Source organism: Mytilus edulis, chromosome 2 (genome assembly GCF_963676685.1).
Source record: "Mytilus edulis chromosome 2, xbMytEdul2.2, whole genome shotgun sequence".
NCBI classification, from domain to species: Eukaryota; Metazoa; Mollusca; class Bivalvia; order Mytilida; family Mytilidae; genus Mytilus; species Mytilus edulis.
In genome coordinates, this window is record NC_092345.1 from 104,596,878 (window position 1) to 104,613,480 (window position 16,603).

A 16,603-nucleotide genomic window follows, 5' to 3' on the forward strand; every position below is an offset into this window, starting at 1 on the left:
ATTATAACGTACCCTCTACTTGGGAGCTCCAGTAAGGAGAAGAAACTGGTGGAATGACATAAAATCTAAGAGGAGTACCCCTGTGAGATCCAATAGGGAAAAGAAACTGAGGAAATGACATAAAATCCAAAAGGAGTGCCCCTGGGAGCTCCAATAGGGGAAACAACTGATGGAATGACATAAAATCCAAAAGGAGTGTGCCTGGGAGCTCCAATAGGGGAAACAACAGATGGAATGACATAAAATCCAAAAGGAGTGCCCCTGGGAGCTCCAAAAGGGGAAAGAAACTGATGGAATGACATAAAATCCAAAAGGAGTGTGTCTGGGAGCTCCAATAGGGGAAACAACTGATGGAATGACATAAAATCCAAAAGGAGTGCCCTGGGAGCTCCAAAAGGGGAAAGAAACTGATGGAATGACATAAAATCCAAAAGGAGTGCCCCTGGGAGCTCCAATAGGGGAAACAACTGATGGAATGACATAAAATCAAAATGAAGTACATCTGTGAACTACAATAGGGCAACCTCTACTATACCTACAATGTGTTACAGATAGACAGATGTACTACTTTCCTTCTCCTAGTGGCACAATAAAAGAACAAAAGTTGTTGTTTATTTCCTTTTTATAAAAAAAGTAAAGATAACTTTTAATTCAGAGTTCAGTTTAGTACAGTAGTAAATTTGTACAGCATATACATATCCAATAAAAAAAAAAAATTATCAACAACAACAAAACAAAAGAAAAGGTAGATTTAGCACACTAATTGTATACATATAAACACCAAATAACAACAGGAGTCATACAAATATTTATTGAAGGCTTTTCTTCAACATCTCAAAAAAATAAATATTGATAGACTTTCAACTCATCTCCCTCAGTTTTCAAATAACAACAAAAAAGTAAGAAATTTGTATATTTAGTGACAATAAATTCAAAAATGAGTCATCTGATGAAATTTGGATGGAAATAGGGAGTAAGTAGATCTTGGCCGTAAGCAGTTTTGTTCTTCTCAGATTTCTCTTTTTACAAATTTTTTTTCAGAAGTCAGAGAACAAATGCATTTTAGCCTGTTCTATTTTGAGTTTCGGCTGCCAAGTTTATGGACTGACCAAAATAAAATAATAAATCAATCGATACCCCAAAAATCAATAATCACAAAGTTAGTTAAACTGTTCCGTTGTGTCAGAGAAGATCTTTGAAAAAGACTAAGAGCTACCATGACAGATGCAAAGTAGTAGACAGGTGCAGACATTTTATCTTGAAAAATCTTTCATACTTCAATCTGTCAGGAATTTTCTGAATATGCAAGAAGACATATTGAGATAATTTATAAAATATAGATCTAGCCTTTAGGGGTCATTTGCTCTTTGATCTATGCTACTGGTATATAAACTAGAGGCTCTAAAGAGCCTGTGTCGCTCACCTTGGTCTATGTGCATAATAAATAAAAGACACAGATGGATTAAAGACAAAATTGTGTTTTGGTGATGGTGATGTGTTTGTAGATCTTACTTTACTGAACATTCTTGCTGCTTACAATTATAGCTATCTATAATGAACTTGACCCATTTGTTACAGAGGAAAAAAAAATGTTAAAATTTACAAAAATTTACAAAATTTATGAAAATTGTTAAAAATTGACTGTAAAGGGCATAACTCCTTGAGGGGTCAACTGATCATTTTGGTAATGTTGGCTTATTTGTAGATCTTACTTTGCTGAACATTATTGCTGTTTACAGTTTATATCTATCTATCTATCTATAATAATATTGAAGATAATAACCAAAAACAGTAAAATTTCCTTAAAATTGCCAATTCAGGGGCAGCAACCCAACAACCCGTTGTCTAATTTGTCTGAGAATTTCAGGGCAGATAGATGTTGACTTAAAAAACAAATTAACCCATGTCAGATTTGCTCTAAATTCTTCGGTTTCAGAGTTATAGGCCAAAAACTACATTTTACCCCTTTGTTCTATTTTTAGCCATGGTGGCCATCTTGGTTGGTTGGCCAGGTCATCTGACACAGTTTTTAAACAAGATACCTCAATGATGATTGTGGCCAAGTTTTGGTTAAATTTGGCCCAGTAGTTTCAGAGGAGAAGATTTTTGTAAAAGTTAACGACGACAACAACGGACACCAAGTGATGAGAAAGCTCACTTGGCCTTTTAGGCTAGGTAAGCTAAAAAAAACTTAATGAGACTCTCTTATCTCTTATGCAAACGTGCAAAAACTATGAATTTAATGATCATATATTAAGGGGAGATGTTGTCAATTGACCTTGTAATTTCACAGGGAGATGTTTGCCCTATTTGTTTCAGTTTAGATACTGTAAATTCAGAAATTATTGTATACATTTATTATTGTGGTTTTGTCATTTTAGACTTAATGCGATTTTAATTTTATGATTTTGAGAAAAATCCAGTTAAGTTCATATAAAATATTTCAAAATGGGAGTTTAAATTATTGCGTTTACAATTGTGTCACATTTTTCACAATAATAAAAATCTCACAAAAATTTCTGAATTTACAATAGTTAAAAGTTGAAAAAATGCAAAGAAATGACAACCACTCTGGTTCACATCTTTTTGTGCCACATGAGCTAAAAATGTGTAACAGAACTGAAAGCCAAAATAAGACTTAACCAGGTGCTCCGTAGGGCGCAGCTTTATACGACCCCAGTGGTTGAACCCTGAACAGTTGGGGCAAATTTGGTCACAATATTCAAGCTTGATTCTGTCTGAATTTGGATTGTGATCAAATTTTTGACATAATATAGGTTTTTGTTACAAAATTAATGTGGTCAAAGATCTAACAAATCTATTGCACAATACATGCATCCTGTGCAATTGGAGATTTCTTGAAACTTTTCAAAACTCGAAATTTGAAAAATTTTGAAAAAAAAGGAAGCCCTTCATAAAATGGTAAACAAAAAATAACCCCCCAACCCCCCCCCCCCCCCCCCCCCCCCCCAACTTTTTGAAACCCCCTTGGAGCAATAACCCTTAAACTTAATCCCATGCTTTCTTTTGTAGTATTAAACCTTGTAGTACAATTTCAGAGAGATCCATACACTTAAACACAAGTTATTATCATGATTGTTTGGAAACTAGAAACATGTTTCTTTTTGGCCCTTTTTTGGCCCCTAATTCCTACATATTTTGGGCAATTAACCCAAAACTTAATCCCAGCCTCCCCTTTGTTGTGGTACAATTTCAGAGAGCTCCATACAATTACACACAAGTTATTGTCTTGAAACTAGAAAAATGCTTGTTTTGACCCCTTTTTGGCCTGTAATTCCTAAACTTTGGCCCAATACCCCTTTAATGATTCCAAACCTTCTACTTGTGGTTTTAAACATTGCGGTATAACTTCAGAGGAATTGAAATACTTCTACACAAATTATTATGCTGAAACTAGAAAAATGCTTGTTTTGGGCCCCTAATTCCTAATTGGTTGGGACCTTCGTTCCCAAAATCAATCCCAACCTTCCTTATGTGGTATTGAACCTTTTGAAAAATTTCATGAAGATCTATTCACTTTAACTAAAGTTATTATCCGGAAACCAATGTGTCTTCGGACGATGACGACGCAGACGACGACATCATACCATTATACAATCCCAAAAATTGTTTGTGGTCGTATAAAAATATTAGCAATTCTAAACGTTAACGATATGGCCTGAAAATAAATATATTTAAGTCCTACCTTCAACAATGACACAGACACATAAACTATAACTTAAAAAATTACAGACTTTTGTAGTGAAACAAAATTTACATATATTATCATATCATACTTTTCATACATGCAATTAATAAATAAACATAGTGTAATTGAAATATATGTTCAAACAAATATGCAACAAAATAGTTAAATTACTAAAGAATATAGGTTCAACTGACATACTTATCACCAAATCAACTTTATATCTGAGTTATTGAGGTACACTACTTGGCACTAAATCTTCTATGCTATTGAAGAACATCATTGAATCATGCATACAAGGATTATATTTATGCTAGGTCTTTGCTTCAGGTCTTCTTAATTTCTGTATATGACTGTATAGCGGGTTATTATTAGGGTTGCAAATTTTCGCGAATTAAACAAAATCGCCAAAATAAATTCCGGTAATGTAAAGCTGCACATGCAAAGGTAGGCATTGATCAAAGTTTTAAATCTGCCAACATAAACAAAATAGTTTGTATACCTTATTCAATGAAAATCGCAAAATTTTACACTAGGGAAATAACCCGCTATACAGTAGCTTAAGAGAAGAGAAGACTTGAAAAACAGAAGCAAGTACTGCCTGTAATAATCATACTTTTAACAAAATCAGAACAAATTATGAAATATAATGAAGGAACTCTCTTCCAAAATTCCTATCAAGTTAATTCCAACTGAAGCCAAGCAATTTCAGAGAAGAAGAGATTAATTCAGAATCTACTGGTCATAATAACTGCTGTCTACCACACATAATTTACAATAAAATAAAAGAGTTTTCTTCAAGTATATTTTACAATATGTCAGTGTTTATTCAGTGGAGAAGATGTAAAATGATTAGTTTATCTATAGTATTCCATGTATTATTTTTGCCATATTGTTAAAATTTTCAAATAGTATGGGAAGAAATAAAGAATAGATGAAAATGTTGCTAAAAATTTATCAATGGTATTAGTCAACACAAAATGATGGCAACAGCTCACAATGACTTGAAAGAAAATTACATCTAAAATATAACACAACAATTTTACACTGTTCCATCACTGATTAATCCACTAATCATATGGAAAGTTTGTAATAATTTACCAGATCTCTGAACAATAATTACAGCTAAACCATCTATATCTAAAAATTCAATAAAGTAGTACTCACTAAATAGACATATACATCTCTACAACATGACCAACTCTTGTTCACTTCATATTCATTATCAAACACACATTTATACAAAAACTTTTATAAACACTGGAATGTATCATTTATATCATTTATAGTTAAACATATCAAGTTAATATCTACATTTCCCCCAAAACTCACATTATAAATGTTTTCATACAACAAACCTGAGTAATACAAAACAGTGAGAACATTCTTTCCTTTACCTAACGAATTAATTTCAAAATTATTTTCTTCTTCAGTTAAGATCAACCTGAAGGAAGAATTTAAGAAATTTATGGCTGGAAAACATGTAAAATCTAGAGAAAGACTCATGTAAAATCTAAAAAATGTTTTTTAAATAAACAGATGAAATAAATAAGAAGTCTTTGATTACAGCTGATTGCATTGAATGTGTAGGCAAAGGTAATATCTTTGGTTAGCTTGCTTGCTAGCTGAACCGTGAAGTCATTATTAGGTTTGGTAAACTACCTTCCTTTAAGAGTAGATTAGTCCGACAGATAACAAATCTATTTGTCTAGGGCTAGGCGACTTCGAAAGGACGGTAGTATACCTTACCTAATAATGACTTCACGGTTCAGCTAGCAAGCAAGCTAACCAAAGGTATTACCTCTGCCTACACACTCAGTACAATTGGATGTAACTGTCACAGATCATAATGTCAGCTGATATGTATCAGATCTACATGTTTAGTGGAATCCATTCATCCACCCCCAGATCTTGTTAACTGAAACATAGTACAGTTGCTATCCACCACCAGATCTTATGATCAACTGAACCATTATCCATAGTAGAGCTGCTATCGATCTTCAGATCTGTGAGTATGTTGTATTTGCTTTACATCCTTTGCTCACAAACACAAATCCATCCTGTAAATAAAATAAAAGCCAATTTCAGATAATTTACTTCAAGGTCCCTTTCATGGAGCTACAACTTATAATGGATATTTTATAGATTTTTTACATGTCCCACTCCAATTGTTACCTATTTTGGATCCCCATCCCCTTCAAAATCCTGGATCTGCATCTGGTTTTTAAGAAGAGAGACATATAGTTTCACCACTGCAGCAAGTGTGTTACAATATTTTTCCACTCAAGACATTTAACTTTTAACATTTAATAGTTTTAAAGGGCGAGGCTTGCCGAGAAATATCATTATTCACAAGTTTGAGTGTAATTTAAGTCAACATTTCAGCTTCATAGCTTATGCAACTTACAGTAAAACCTACTTTAAATTAACTTTAAAGGCTATTCTATACATGACTTTATAATTTATTATGTAATTCACTGAGATATGATAAATTGATTTTATGATCCAAACAACTCCTTCTAAATATTCATGCAGTGCTAACAAGAATGTGTCCCCAGTACACGGATGCCTCATCCGCACTATCATTTTCTATGTTCAGTGGACCGTGAAAATGGGGTAAATCTCTAATTTGGCATTAAAATTAGAAAGATCAAATCATAGGGAACATGTGTACTAAGTTTCAAGTTGATTGGACTACAACTTCATTAAAAACTACCTCGACCAAAAACTTTAACAAGAAACGGGACAGACGAACAGACGCACAGAGAAGAAAACATAATGCCCATAAATGGGGCATAATAAATGGGGTATAAAAATAATGTTTTCTCCTTACCTTTATCAATGAAGGTAATCCTTTCCATAGTTCTAAGTTGGGTACCATTTCTACTCCACTGGCACCTCTCATAAATTTCATAAATAGTACACCTCCTACTAGATAAATTATCAATACTATGAAAAATCTGGAAAAAAAATGTACAGAATATTTATATCAGAAAGAGAACTCAATAATAAATAATGTTCAATTTCAGTTCGTGATATATTCAAACAACTCATAACTTGAAACAATCATAATTTTGATCATCATCAAAGCAGGAACAGTTTTTTTCTATATTATATGAAAAATTTTGATGTTAACAATCTTGTCTAACAATAGAAACAATTTCTATCAATATGTATTATTTAAGTCACCTAAAAATGATTTCTTAATTCAAATTAGACACACTACTTACATTCAAAATCCCTTGCTTTTTAAAACACATGTAAAATCATTTATTTATATTAGAGGTGGCATCACATATTTTATTTCATTTACTTTCAACAGTTATTATAGAATTTTTTGAAAACATTGAATATTTTTTGTAGTCTATGTGTAGTGTAAAAACACTGTTTTGATTTTGTTTTTCTTCATAGGTTGTCTTTTTGTCCTCAGTGCAATGCATCATATTTTTAATTTAAGCACATGAAAAAACACAAGGCAAAACAATCTGCTTAAACAAGTGCTTCGACTGTTCAAATGTTACAGTTAGGTGCTGATTACTTTGGTTTTGATATGAATAAGCACTGCTCATTCACTTTTGTTTGTAATGTGTCACAAATTACCACACTGTCTTTTCCACAATTTATTTTCTTGTGCTACAGAAATAAACCAAATGGAATACAGAAGTCTGCTTCCAACAAGCAATATTATCATTCTATAAATATATTATTAGTTTATAGATACTTACATCAGTAGTAAAACCGAACCAGTTGATAAACCTCCAATTTCTCCTCCTTTAATACAAGCATACTGTGTTGTTAGTTTAAGGACCTGAAACATATTAGTTCATGTACTGTATCAGTCATTCATTACACTGATAAAATGGAAGCACTAGTTTATATGATTTTTAAAACAGTTGCTGTGTCTGTCATTTGTTTCCTATGATTCACTTTAGTCTAGTCAAACAAAGTTTGACCCTCAAACTCTATAACATTTAGTCCAAAATATACACTGAAAAAAGTCCCATAAAATTTAACTTGAGGAAAACTCAAAATCAGCATTTTTAATATCCTATGGAAATTAAGATTTGAAAGGGAGATAACTCTGCTACAATGAGTCTTTTTTGTCAGTTTTTGGTTGATTTTCTTAAAATTCATGTAAAGTATGATACTTTGATGGGGTTATAAGTTTGTATTGACTACATTGTACAATCTTCTGTTCATGAAATGTACAAAACCGAAGTGTTAGGGGTATTTTTTATTTTTTTTTGCACACTTTTCATTAAAAAAATTGCAAATTTATGGCTTTGTAAGCATTTTGAAAAAAATAATGTGAATATATATCTGATGAAACAAGAAGACAGGATTGCACCAACAAACATTACATAATTAGTAATATAAATAATTTCTAAGTTAATTGAGCATCATTCAGGAAATACTCAATGTACAAAGACGTAACAAAGTTAGTTTTTAACTGGACAAAGGAATCAAAAGTTAGATAGACAGACTTTCTGTTAAACACATACATATATCCCTATTTTTCCTGTCTTTGGGCTATCATCTTTGACAAATTCTAATTCATTTCTTTTTCCACATACAACTTGTATTATTGTAGTCCTGAAAAATATTTGAACAAATAAAATTACAAATGAAATCTTGGTCAAGAGTTGAAATTTTAAATAATTGTAAACTATAAGATTTTTGTTACCATATCACAATAACCTAAAATAAAACCTTTGACCTTACTATATCACATCTTCTTAAAGAGGTAAATAATAATGCCAGGATAATATGGAGTGTTTTAGACTTTTTCATACATGTATTATACATACAACATTGTAATCAGTGGTGGATCCAGAACTTTTCATAAGGGGGGCCCGCTGACTGACCTAAAAGGGGGGGGGGGGGGGGCTGCTTCAGTCATGCTTCTGTGATTCCCTATATAATCAACCAAATTTTTCCCACGAAAGGGGGGGGGGGGGAGTCGGCTCCCCAGGATGCACCTACGGTAAATATATATGCAATTTATTTCTATTTTAAATCACATACATTTCTATTAAATGAATCAAAATTGTTTTGCATTTGTTACAACATCATCACATGTATAATTTTCAAACCTTGAAAGGTCAATTGTTATTGAAGTCTAAATAAAAATTGTACTTTTCAAATTTTTGTATGTGTCAGATAGAAATTATAATCATATGATAAGCTATTTGACCTTGTTTAACACCCCATCAGAATTATAAATAATCTTTATTTTTTTCAAAACTATTCTGTCAATATTTTTGCACATGCAAATAAAAACATCAGAAAGAATTATGAATTTAACGTATTAATTGCAGAACAAAAGTCATTTAAATTCATCAAATTTTCCAATATCAAATATGTATTTAAATACAGTAGAAATTTTACAATTCTAACCTAATTGCCTAATATTACCTTTTAGTTTGGTCACTTGCAATACATTCAAATTTCATGCTCAAACTTCCAGCTTTAAGGTCACCTTGGAATATAGAACCAGTCTCTTTCCCTGCACAGTATTTTGCTGGAGTTGCTGCATTGTTTTGTTGGCATACCTGAACAGGTAAAAAATAACTAATAATGCCTCACCTATTCAGTACCTGTTCTCATACTCAGAGGATACACATGTATCAACAATACATAAATGTTAACATGACATTAGGAGAATGCAGTTTTCAGTATACCAATCCTTGCAATAGACATCTGTTATGAAAAACAGAATTAACTGTGAACATTTTATTGTTGAGAACACCATTCTAAATTGACACAGAGATAGATCTTGCCTGTATATAATTTAAAAGAAAATGCAAAATTTGCAATCAAAAGAGCAAATCTTTAACAAGTAAAGTCAATGAACTTTGTCTGAGAAAAACACAACCAAAACTTCTGAGCGTACCATAAACTTTTAACATGATATCTTTTCAAAATTAGGTCAGGACTGAGAGGTGGAACGTTAAGCAACAATTTCAATAGCAAATTTTCATTTCATTGATTGCCTTTCATATTCTAGTCATTATCATCATAAATTCTTAATGTTAGCATAATTTAAAGTACATGCATGAAGCCTACCAAAATCGTGAATGGCTTTCATGGGCAGCCCTGATTAGGTATCGGCAATTGTTTTAAGATTTTATGATTTTAGTATGTTTACATGTCTGCAATTATTTTATACTACTTTTGTAATGTTTTATGTTGATATTTGATCAAATAAATCTATCTATCTATCTTCCACAGAGGCAATGAGTTTACTATAGATTCTACTACTGCATCCAGTGTAATACAATATTTATCCACTCGAGAGAGTTAACTTTTAAATATTTAACTGTCGAGAGTGGATAATTATTGTATCACCCAAGATTTGGTGTTTGAATCTGTTTCTCTAATTATTTGTAAACAATATGCAGCCAAATTCAATCCTTCTTTACTTTTGATCTGCAAAAAAGATGTGTCCTTTTTATGCGACATCATCAGGCAAGGTCTCCATTTTATGATACGAAAATTCAGAGGAAAGCAAGAAAACTTTAATTCAAAATCCAAATTTGACCAATGAATAACTGAGACCAAACAAACTACACGTTGGTTAAACAAAAATAATCAACAGGTCACCAAAAGGACAAATCAGTTAAGAATTTGGAGAAAATGTTTTACCCGTTGATCTATTTGTAGACATCAATTCAAATGCCATTTGATAAAACATTTGTGTATGCAATAGGTGTAGTGAAAGGACAATGCCTTTTGAACATGCTTAGTAAAATGTTAACTTAGACTGTAAATGACAATGCCTTTTGAACATGCTTAGTAAAATGTTAACTTATAAAATTGAGAAAGGAAATGGGGAATGCGTCAAAGCGACAACAACCCGACCATAGAGCAGACAACAGCCGAAGGCCACCAATGGGTCTTCAATGTAGCGAGAATTCCCGCACCCGTAGGTGTCCTTCAGCTGGCCCCTAAAAATAAGTATACTAGTAGACTGTAAAGGACAATGCCTTTTGAACATGCTTAGTATAATGTTAACTTAGACTGTAAATGTCTTACTGCTATATCTGTTTCTCCTCCTCCAGTATTGCATACAGTCATGGGATCACATGGGTTATATATATATTTATAACCACCTTTTGAATCTGTGGCTACCAAACTGTAAAATCAACATATGATAGTTGAAAGTATAAGCATATAACCTCTACACTTACTAATATTAAATACACGAACTATTCTTAATCTTAAAGCTTATTCTTTATATACTTTGATATTATTGGCAAAAGTTAACTATCAAAGACAAAAAAACACTAAATCAAGTCCCTATAGTTAAATATCTAGTAACTACTGTCTGTACATGTCCTACATCAAAATGGGACAACTAATATCTGTTGAGCCACATTATTGAACACTGTGTTATGCTAAAAACATTCTTTCTTAAATGAATGACAGAATGAGGATAGGAGTTTTAAGGGTCCATTTTAATTATAATTACTAAAGTAAATTCTAATATGAAGTCCTTATTATGCAAATGCAAACAAAGCTGTATTCTTATTAGCACAAAATATTTTTGACTCATGTGCACAATTTTACTGTTTAAATTCTCCATATTTTCATAGTTAATCTAATAAAATATATATATTTTAGCAGCTTACATAAACTTTTACCCTGCTTTTAGTTTTTAAACTTATTAAATATGAAAATGAAATGTACTGATTCGACGGGGAGCAAACGACAACACTCGCTGCAAAACATTTTAAGGTATTTTCTTCTGCTTCGACCTATAAAAATACTGTATTTGTCCTATTAGAATCTAATTAATTCCTCCTTGTTATGCTCTTTAAGTATGCGAATTTTAACACGGGTAGGCATATTTTCCCTGATTTTAGTTTTTAAACTTATAAAATATGAAAATGTAATGTACTGACTCCACAAGGAGCAAACGACAACAGCAAAATATGTTAAGGTATTTTCTTCCGCTTCCACCTATCCTTCATGTTATGCTCTATGCTAATTTTAACACAGGTAGGAATATTTTCCCTGCTTTTAGTTTTTAAACTTATTAAATATGAAAATGAAATGTACTGACTCCACTGGGAGCAAACGACAACAGCAAAACATTTTAAGGTATTTTCTTCCGCTTCGACCTATAAAAATACTGTATTTGTTCTATTAGAATCTAAATAATTCTTCCTTGTTATGCTCTATGCGAATTTTAACACGGGTAGGCATATTTTCCCTGATTTTAGTTTTTAAACTTATTAAATATGAAAATGTAATGTACTGACTCCACAAGGAGCAAACGACAGCCAAATGCTTTTAAGGTAATTTTGTCCGCTTTGACCTATAAAAATAATGTATTTGTCCTATTCGAATAGAAATAATTCCTTCATGTCATGCTCTATGCAAATTTTAACATGCATTATATTTGTCGATATTTTACACTGAGCATTAGCGAGGTGTAAAATATAATGCCTACTCATGTTAAAATTAGCATAGAGCATGACATGAAGGAATTATTTCTTAAACATGAGTGCTACAGGTTTATTCCCTTTTTGGCCTAAACAATTGAAGTATAGATTTTGAGTTACAACAATTTAGAAGAAAGTGCAAAGTTTACACTATACTATCTTTGGAATACTGAAAAATCAGAAGTTTGTGTGTGTTTTTTTAAATGTGTCTGTTAAACAATGGACAAAAATGTGAGATTAATTATTGCAATTTAAGAAAATACTAAATATAAATAATGCTATTCAATAAATAATTTAATTTTTTTTTTTTGCAAAACCTATAAGTACAAATGTATATCTTATTCCAAATATGTCAAAATTTCTGCAGTATGACAAAAATATAAGGAGATTTCGGGTTAAAAAAAAAGCATAAAACCTTTTTTCTACCAAAAGGATAAAAAAAAATTGCAAATGTTTATACACAATCTGACATTAGATGGTGAAATTTTGCACAAAACCACAGGCAAAATAAATATTTAAATGAACAAAGTGATTCAAACAGACAAATAGTAAATTCAAAACATGCATCTCTTTAATATTCAAGTTTAATCAAAGCGCTGTAAGCGCTAAAGACAGTTAACCAAAAACCATGGCAAACGTAATTATGAAAACTGTGGTGCTTCAACATTAAACATTCATATATAGTACATTTATGTTTATCTAATGAATTAATTATTAAGGCAAATAATTTATATGTTATCAAGGTTTCAAAAGCAATGCATATATCAATGTATATTTTTTTTATGCGAGTCTGAAGTGGTACAAGTTCGCAATGATTGCAGTTGCTCTACTTGGTAGTTAACGTTGGTTTTAGTTGACTGCTAGTAGTACAAGTTGACTTAGTGCGAACATGTAATAGTGTGAAAGGACTGGTTTCCCTGGAAAGAAAACTGAGTTTGTGTTCTATAGTACAAAAGTTATGAGACACGATTCAGACAAATGTTCACTACTACAGGGATCAAAGGTGAGGTCTTACTGCCCTGCCCATAGTAAATGTAAATGATTTGTTATTTTGTCCTATACATGAATATATACATATATATGGTCTAGGGGTGGGGATCTCTACGGTTTTCAAGTTCTCAAACAGGAAGGGGTAGGGTGACCATAGGGACTTCCCCCACATTTCATTTGATTTGTTATATTGTCCCATACATGAATATATATGGTTTAGGGGTGGGGATCTCATCGGTTTTCAAGTTCTCAAACAGGAGGGGGTAGGGTGACCCCAGGGACTCCCCCTATATTTCATTTAATTAGATATATTGGCCCATACATGAATATCAATTGTTACGGTGTGGGGACCTCGACCGTTTCCAAGTTCTCAAACAGGAGGGGTGGGGTGACCACAGGGACTTCCCCTATATTTCATTTGATTTGTTATATTATCCCATACATGAGTATATATGGTTTAGGGGTGAGGATCTTGACCATTTCCAAGTTCTCAAACAGGAGGGTGTACGGTGACCCCAGGGACTCCCCTATATTTCATTTGAATTGTTATATTGTCCCATACATGAATATATATGGTTAAGGGGTGGGTATCTCAACGGTTTTCAAATTCTCAAACAGGAGGGGGTGGGGTGACCCAAGGGACTCCCTCTATATTTCATCTGATTTGTTATATACTTTTTTTTTTGTAGTTGATTGCCAAAACCCGGAATTACATGTACCCTTATCTGCTTCCTGAATCCGATCTGATATTGAAAATTTTTGTCTCCACTGCAGCCATTGTTATTTTGTTTACATCGTTGTTTTGTCAATCAGATACGATTTTACTGGAATTTACACATTAATTGTCGGTGATTTTCTGTATAAAGCTAGCGGTTGAACAAAATGAATATCGCTGTCATGAATAATAATAATGAAAATAAGTTTATAAATCGTTTATTTAGAGACTTTGGTGAAAAGGTTTGCAAAGTTATTTCTTATTTTCTTTCAAGTGGAAGGTGACTCCATCGAGCGTAGCTAGAAACCAAGTCGAAATTCCGCTTGCAAAAGTGGATGGTCGCGGACCTCGGATCACTGCTAATTTGCACCCTGCCTCCAAATTGAAAAGATCATAATTTCGTCTTCTAATTTGAAATTGCTGCCAACAGCATGAAAAGTTGAACTTTTATAAGTATAAAAGACTACTGACGTAGTTGTACTACGTATTGATGACAAACAATATTCCTACGACTTTTGCCATTTGGGAAATCTAAACTACTTGTCTTAAGAGATTTTCGGCTATTAAATATTTTATACAAATGTTCTCTGACATCTTAGCCAAAAGCACAGGTCATGATAAACTACACAAGGATTCCTAATGAGCACTACTTCCTATGTGTAACTTCAAAACTTTTGGGTGATTCAACGATCATTTAAGGTTTTTCTGGTTATATTTTTTGTTATCCAGAATAAAAAGTATTAAAAAAGTGTTCAATTAGTTATATTTAACATAGTAGCAGGCTAGATAATAACAATGGCAAGTACATTTGTATTTCAGCATTTATTGGGTAGAACACAAATCTAGGGTGCTCGCATAATGCAGCTTAACTGCATAAAAAAATATATTTACCTGAAAATCTATATAGTTTCAATTTTTATCAAAATTAAAACAATAAGACACATAACCTTGTTTTAGCTAATTTTATAATTTCTGCAATTCACAATGCCCTGACTTAGTAAACTGACTACTTATCACCAAGTAAGAAGATTACATGGGGACAACCTGAAAACCAGCAAGTTCAAAGACAAATCAAAGTGATCTGTGTAGATTAGTTTTAATTTAAGTGTGGCGAGTTGTCAGACATGAAAATTATATATGAATCTAGATATTACTGTTTCTCATTAAGTGGGGCGAGTTGGCAGGAGTAATACTAACAGGATTTAACCCATTTCACAAGTAGGGGGGGGGGGGGGGGAGACCATTTTCGGGACGCTGGGATCGGCTGATTTTAGCATTTTAGCAACGGGAAATCGGGATTGCCTTGTTTAAAGATCGATCAGGAATTCGGGATAGAAAAACATCAGGATACGGGAAAGCCACGTTTTAAGCCACAGGAAATCAGGATTTTAATGTTGAAATATAACGGGATTGACAAAACTGTACCTTGGACAGATAAAAGTGCCATTTTCATTATACTTCAATCAGAATCGCATCTAATGAAATGGCACTTTTATCAGAGTAGATCCAGATAAGAGTACATGTAATTCATACCTGTCAATCACTACTAGAAAATTGACCCATTATTCATTATTATTGATTTTCCCAAGGTCGGTCGATCAGCTTCTTGTTGGTGATCAGTTGTGTAATTGCATACAGCCCTAAGCATATTCATTTATCCTAACAAGTGTCTTAAAATCTGATATTTTTTAAAGTTTTATAATGTAAAGCAGTGTTTCGTCTACTTTATAACCAAACCAAACCATGGCAGTATAATCAGTCTGTTTATTGTGGCCATTACCTGGCAGAAGCAGAAGTATAAATCTTTCAAGTGACATTTGTAGTTCTGTTTATGTCTGTAACTTGGTTCAGTGGTTTTTCGAATGGTGACTCAATATATTCAACAATTTCTCTTTGTTACAAAATGATTCCATTGCTCGCCTTGTCATACAGGTTCTTGTATTGACTTGAACTGGAATTAGGCCAATTTTCTGACTGGCTACTGAAGATTTATGAGAACAAAAATGCTCATATGCAGCTTGACGTCACCCTAATATTGATAATACATTTTCAGATTGGTTACGCTGAAAGACTTTGAACATCAATCATACACGAGACGTTTAAATCGTAAGCATTGAAACTTTAAACTTTAAAATTTGGGAACAAATTTATCAGGATCAGGATTTTTAACAAAATATGTCCGGGATTTCGGGATTTTCTGATATTAAAACTGGGAAATCAGGACGAGACCCCCTCCCCCCCCTCACAAGTGGGGTGATTTGGTAAAGGAGTTTGGGCGATTTGGTTAACCAGTTTCAGCGATTTTTTTTAAGTGGGTCCAGTTGGTGAGAAAGTGGGCCAATTAGTTGTGGGACGATTTGCCAGTGATTATCAAGTATTTGCTTTTGTTTTTTTTGATTGGATATCAATGCTGAAAAAATAAGGGTAATCAAATGTATACACTCTCCTCATAAAACACAAGTAGAAAATGAAAGTCCATGACAGACTCATTCAGACAGAGTAGCTATAATTTTCAGTATTTGAACTGTTCTAAGTTACCTCGGATTGCTTGGGTTAGACAATGGCCTTAAATTGAACACAAAGTTAGAAGACTCTGTTCGACATGAACAGCTGTTGATTTGTGTACATGATTCTGCACTTATCACATCAGTTAAAACTGATATGAAAGCTACAATACAAACAAACAAGTTGATAACAGCTTCCATCGTGGGTCATGTGCTTATTTACTTCCGGAAAAGGTTCACG

General features: G+C 32.7%; 1 protein-coding gene across 3 annotated transcripts; it reads right to left on the reverse strand.

Moving 5' to 3' along the window:
* Nucleotides 1–610: 610 nt before the first annotated feature.
* On the reverse strand, nt 611–16,600 carry LOC139513791 (cation-dependent mannose-6-phosphate receptor-like). Of its 3 annotated transcripts, XR_011662512.1 has the most exons (8): nt 16,397–16,600; nt 10,742–10,841; nt 9,122–9,258; nt 8,209–8,299; nt 7,432–7,514; nt 6,540–6,666; nt 4,519–5,766; nt 3,782–3,967 (listed from the first exon to the last, which is right to left on the reverse strand). XR_011662512.1 is itself a non-coding variant. In XM_071302599.1 (7 exons), the coding sequence occupies exons 2-7, from the start codon at nt 10,781–10,783 to the stop codon at nt 5,707–5,709; spliced, it is 540 nt and encodes a 179-aa protein (XP_071158700.1). In that variant the 5' UTR covers nt 10,784–10,841; nt 15,639–16,600; the 3' UTR covers nt 611–5,706. The 3 variants fall into 3 exon arrangements, 2 of the variants coding, with proteins under 2 accessions (XP_071158700.1, XP_071158699.1); XM_071302599.1 differs by having other exon boundaries at nt 611–5,766; nt 15,639–16,600; XM_071302598.1 differs by having other exon boundaries at nt 611–5,766; nt 16,397–16,590.
* Between the last annotated feature and the right edge of the window lie 3 nt (nt 16,601–16,603).

What these genes read in the sequence shown, in the direction of transcription:
- LOC139513791 (XM_071302598.1), bottom strand. Translation starts at nt 16,563, where the DNA reads ATGGAAGCTGTTATCAACTTGTTTGTTTGTATTGTAGCTTTCATATCA. An exon ending in TCTAACCCAAGCAATCCGAG is followed by an intron (nt 10,842 to 16,396) that starts GTAACTTAGAAC and finishes TTGATTTTACAG; the next exon opens with TTTGGTAGCCACAGATTCAA. An exon ending in GATTACCTTCATTGATAAAG is followed by an intron (nt 5,767 to 6,539) that starts GTAAGGAGAAAA and finishes TTTTATTTACAG; the next exon opens with GATGGATTTGTGTTTGTGAG.